A 5,000-nucleotide genomic window follows, 5' to 3' on the forward strand; every position below is an offset into this window, starting at 1 on the left:
ACCACTAATAATAATAATAATAATAATAATAATAACAATAATAATAATAATAATAATAATAATAATAATAATAATAATAATAACAAAAATAATAATAATAATAATAATAATAATAATAATAATAATAATAATAATACTGGCCCCACCTTGAAGGACTGTCTGGTGAACACTGGCATCCCTCCCTCATCCGTCTTGGAGCTGATGAGGCCGAGGGCGAGGGGCGACCACGCCATGGTGCCAACGCCTGAAGGAGAACAACACCCCTAACACCATTGCCTGTGCGATTTAGTATGGAAAAAGGAAGAAAAATGCTCCCTAACATCACTTCCTGAGCGATTTAGTATGGAGAATGAAGGAAAATGCTCCCTAACATCATTTCCTGTGCGATTTAGTATGGCAGATTAAGAAAGAAGCTCCCTAACACCATTTCCTGTGCGATTTAGTCTGGAAAAGGAAGAAGAATGCTCCCTACTACTCCCTAACACCATTTCCTGTGCGATTAATTCTGCACAAAGGAAGAAAAGTGCGCCCTAACACCTTTTCATGAGCGATTTATTCTGGAGAAGGAAGAAAAGTGCTCCCTGACACTTCCTAAAACCATTTCCTGAGCGATTTATTCTGGAAAAAGGATAAAAAATGCTCCCTAACACCTGTGAGTATGCAAGAACACTCCCTAACACCATTTCCTGAGCGATTTATTGTGAAGAAGAAAGCTGCTTACCACATACAAAGCTCCCTTAGCACGTAGGGAAATAGATAAATAGATAGATAGATAGATAGATTGATGGATGGATATAACATGTCTCCCACATAACAAAACGCCTCCACACACTCAAGAGACTCACCAGCAAGATCAATCCTTTCACACCTGACAATCTCCACCTGCTCTCCCCGACACACCACACACAGGAAAATAGATAGATAGATAGATAGATAGATAGATGGATGGATAACACGTCTCCCACATAACAAATCGCCTCCACACTCTCAAGAAACTCACCAGGAAGTTCAGTCCTTTCACACCTGACAATCTCCACCTGCTCTCCCTGACACACCACACACATAGAATCAGCATAATCCCGCAGTCTACCTCTAATACCACTACATCTCTTATGCACCCACTTATCACAAACACTGCATAATCCCGCAGTCTACCTCTAATACCACTACATCTCTTATGCACCCACTTATCACAAACACTGCCGCGCCGGGAGTGGTAGCGCGCTCCTGTAACCTAGCGGGGCTATATGATCCAATACAAGGTCTAGCTCCAGGGAACGCCATTTCTCCCATTCTTTGACAGTACCGCCGCCAGCCCTAGATAGCATCACTTTTGTTTTAGCTGCATTTACTCTTAAGCCTTTGTGCCCCATACCATCCCTTCACTTGCTAAACCTTTCCTCCGCCTCCCCATACCATCTCCCCACTTGCTAAACCTCTCCTCCGCCTCCCATACCATCTCTCCACTTGCTAAACCTTTCCTCCGCCTCCCCATACCATCTCTCCACTTGCTAAATCTTTCCTCCGCCTCCCCATACCATCTCTCCACTTGCTAAATCTTTCCTCCGCCTCCCATACCATCTCTCCACTTGCTAAATCTTTCCTCCGCCTCCCATACCATCTCTCCACTTGCTAAATCTTTCCTCCGCCTCCCATACCATCTCTCCACTTGCTAAATCTTTCCTCCGCCTCCCCATACCATCTCTCCACTTGCTAAATCTTTCCTCCGCCTCCCCATACCATCTCTCCACTTGCTAAATCTTTCCTCCGCCTCCCATACCATCTCTCCACTTGCTAAATCTTTCCTCCGCCTCCCCATACCATCTCTCCACTTGCTAAATCTTTCCTCCGCCTCACGTGAAAGGGCTTCAAGTACCATGATATTTTGTGTGTGTGTGTGTGTGTGTGTGTGTGTGTGTGTGTGTGTGTGTGTGTGTGTGTGTGTGTGTGTGTGTGTGTGTGTGTGTGTGTGTGTGTCTATCCACCCTCTCTCTCTCTCTTTCTATCTATCCGTCTATCTACTCACCAATCTTGCTGTACACCTGCGTCTTGCCTCTACAGAACAGATGATATTTAACACCGCATACTCCCTCTGTCTGTCTATCTATCTATCGATCTCTCCCCCTCCTTTCCGCCTCTCTCTCTCTTTCTATCTATCCGTCTATCTACTCACCAATCTTGCTGTAAATCTGCGGCAGGTAGAGCTGCGTCTTGCCTCTACAGAACAGATGATATTTAACACCGCATACTCCCTCTGTCTGTCTGTCTATCTATCTATCTCTCCCCCTCATTTCCGCCTCTCTCTCTCTCTTTCTATCTATCGGTCTATCTACTCACCAATCTTGTTGTACATCTCGGGCAGGTAGAGTTCCGTCTTGCCCCTACAGAACAGGTGATACTCGCTCTGCTCTACGATGGGGGTTATGCAGTTAAATTGGCGACACGTGGTCCAGGCCTCCATGATCTCCACTGCGGTCCACCTGGAGGTTCCCCAGTACATGGACCAACCTTGCTCTATGCAGTGGTGAGCCGCGCGTACCACCTCTAGAAGTATAGCATCATCATCAACACCCTAGCAGGATTATTATTATTATTGTTATTATTATTATTATTATTATTATTATTATTATTACTAACATATCTATTATTAGTATTATTATTACTACTACTACTACTACTACTATTATTATAGGTACTTATTTAGCCAAGGATGGTTCTTTGAACTTTGAATTCGAGGAAAGGTTAAAGAAGGCTAATCAGGCAATGGGAATGCTTAAAAATATTTGGAATAATAACAATTTTTCTGTGCATACAAAAATCAAACTTTATAAGGTAATGGTTAGGAGTATCTTAATTTATGGACACGTTCTCCCTACGTGTCAAGTGGGGTTGGTGGAGGATTAGTGCCCCTCCCTGTAAAACAATTAACTCTGAGCCCTTGGCCACCCCGTTTGGGATACATGGCGTCTGGCAATGGATGGATGGATGGGAGTCTTGGTACAGCACAGTGACTATGGAAAATAAATTCTTGGTGTTTGAAAGAAAAGCACTTAGAAGAATATTAGGAGTTAAGTGGTGGGAAAGGATACCAAATAGTAGAATTAGAGAAATAACGGGAGTGCAGCCGATCGATGAATATGATAGATTCTCACGATGGAAGTGGCTAGGACATGTGTATAGGAGACAGGGAATAGTACGAGGTAGAGAAATAACGGGAGTGCAGCCGATCGATGAATATGTTAGATTCTCACGATGGAAGTGGCTAGGACATGTGTACAGGAGACAGGGAATAGTAAGAGGTACACCGGGGTGGGTGGCACTTGGTAGGAGAGGTAGAGGAAGGCCGAGGGAGACGTGGGTGAGGACAATGAGACGGGAAGCTGGAGATGAGTGTTGGGGAGATCTTGAGGAGTTAGCACAGGAAATGATTGATTGATTAACATTTCTAGTTTTATTATTGTTATTTATTATTATTATTATTATTATTATTATTATTATGCCTAGCTAGAGCATTATTATTATCATTATCATCATCATTATCGTGTGTGTGTGTGTGTGTATGTAGGCAAATATATGTGTGTATGTGTATGTGAGTGTGTGTGCGTATGTGTATGTGTGTGTACGTGTGTGTAGACCAAGTATACACGCCAATACACGTACATTCCTTCCATGGGGCACATATCATCAGCTCTGTGTATGTGTATGTATATATGTGTGTATGTGCGTGTGTGTGTGTGTGTGTGTGTGTGTGTGTGTGTGTGTGTGTGTGTGTGTGTGTGTGTGTGTGCAGACCAAGTATACACGTACATACCTTCCATGGGGCACATATAATCAGCCCTGTGTATGTGTACGTATATATGTGTGTATGTGCGTGTGTGTGTCTGTATGTGTGTGTACGTGTGTGTAGACCAAGAATACACGTACATACCTTCCATGGGGCACATATCATCAGCTCTGTGTATGTGTATGTATGTGTATGTATATATGTGTGTATGTGCGTGTGTGTGCGTGTGTGTACGTGTGTGTAGACCAAGTATACGCACACATACACGTACATACCTTCCATGGGGCACATATCATCAGCCCTGTGTATGTGTATGTATGTGTATGTATATATGTGTGTATGTGCGTGTGTGTACGTGTGTGTAGACCAAGTATACGCACACATACACGTACATACCTTCCATGGGGCACATATCATCAGCTCTGTGTATGTGTGTGTACGTAGGCAAATATATGTGTGTATGTATGTGTGTGTGCGTGTGTGTGCGTGTGTGTACGTGTGTGTAGACCAAGTATACGCACACATACACGTACATACCTTCCATGGGGCACATATCATCAGCTCTGTGTATGTGTATGTATGTGTATGTATATATGTGTGTATGTGCGTGTGTGTGCGTGTGTGTACGTGTGTGTAGACCAAGTATACGCACACATACACGTACATACCTTCCATGGGACACATATCATCAGCCCTGTGTATGTGTGTGTACGTAGGCAAGTATATGTGTGTGTGTGTGTATATATATGTGTGTATGTGCGTGTGTGCGTGTGTGTACGTGTGTGTAGACCAAGTATACGCACACATACACGTACATACCTTCCATGGGGCACATATCATCAGCTCTGTGTATGTGTATGTATATATGTGTGTGTATGTGCGTGTGTGTGTGTCTGTATGTGCGTGTACGTGTGTGTAGACCAAGTATACACGTACATACCTTCCATGGTACACATATCATCAGCCCTGTGTATGTGTGTGTATATATGTGTGTATGTGCGTGTGTGTGCGTGTGTGTACGTGTGTGTAGACCAAGTATACGCACACATACACGTACATACCTTCCATAGGGCACATATCATCAGCTCTGTGTATTATAATCACATCGACATATTCCAGCTGAAGCCTCTCCAGTGAAGCCTTTACCGATTCAATTATATGCTTCCTTGACAACCCCCTTTCGTCACCCCTGCAAGACAGAGAATTATTATTATTA

At 43.4% G+C, this 5,000-nt stretch overlaps 1 protein-coding gene across 1 annotated transcript in view; it reads right to left on the reverse strand.

The window, feature by feature from the left end:
- The window catches only part of Hk (potassium voltage-gated channel subfamily A regulatory beta subunit hyperkinetic), a 30,420-nt gene that overhangs the window by 12,020 nt on the left and 13,400 nt on the right, over positions 1-5,000 (reverse strand). The window contains exons 5-7 of the mRNA XM_080280457.1: positions 4,846-4,973; positions 2,338-2,544; positions 147-244 (exon numbers count right to left, since the gene is read on the reverse strand). Coding sequence (XP_080136583.1) covers positions 147-244; positions 2,338-2,544; positions 4,846-4,973 — 433 coding nt within the window. The remainder of the gene's footprint in view (positions 1-146; positions 245-2,337; positions 2,545-4,845; positions 4,974-5,000) is intronic.

This window comes from Coenobita brevimanus, chromosome 10, assembly GCF_032717465.1.
Source record: "Coenobita brevimanus isolate Jiangsu-jjx chromosome 10, ASM3271746v2, whole genome shotgun sequence".
In the NCBI taxonomy this organism is placed as follows: domain Eukaryota; kingdom Metazoa; phylum Arthropoda; class Malacostraca; order Decapoda; family Coenobitidae; genus Coenobita; species Coenobita brevimanus.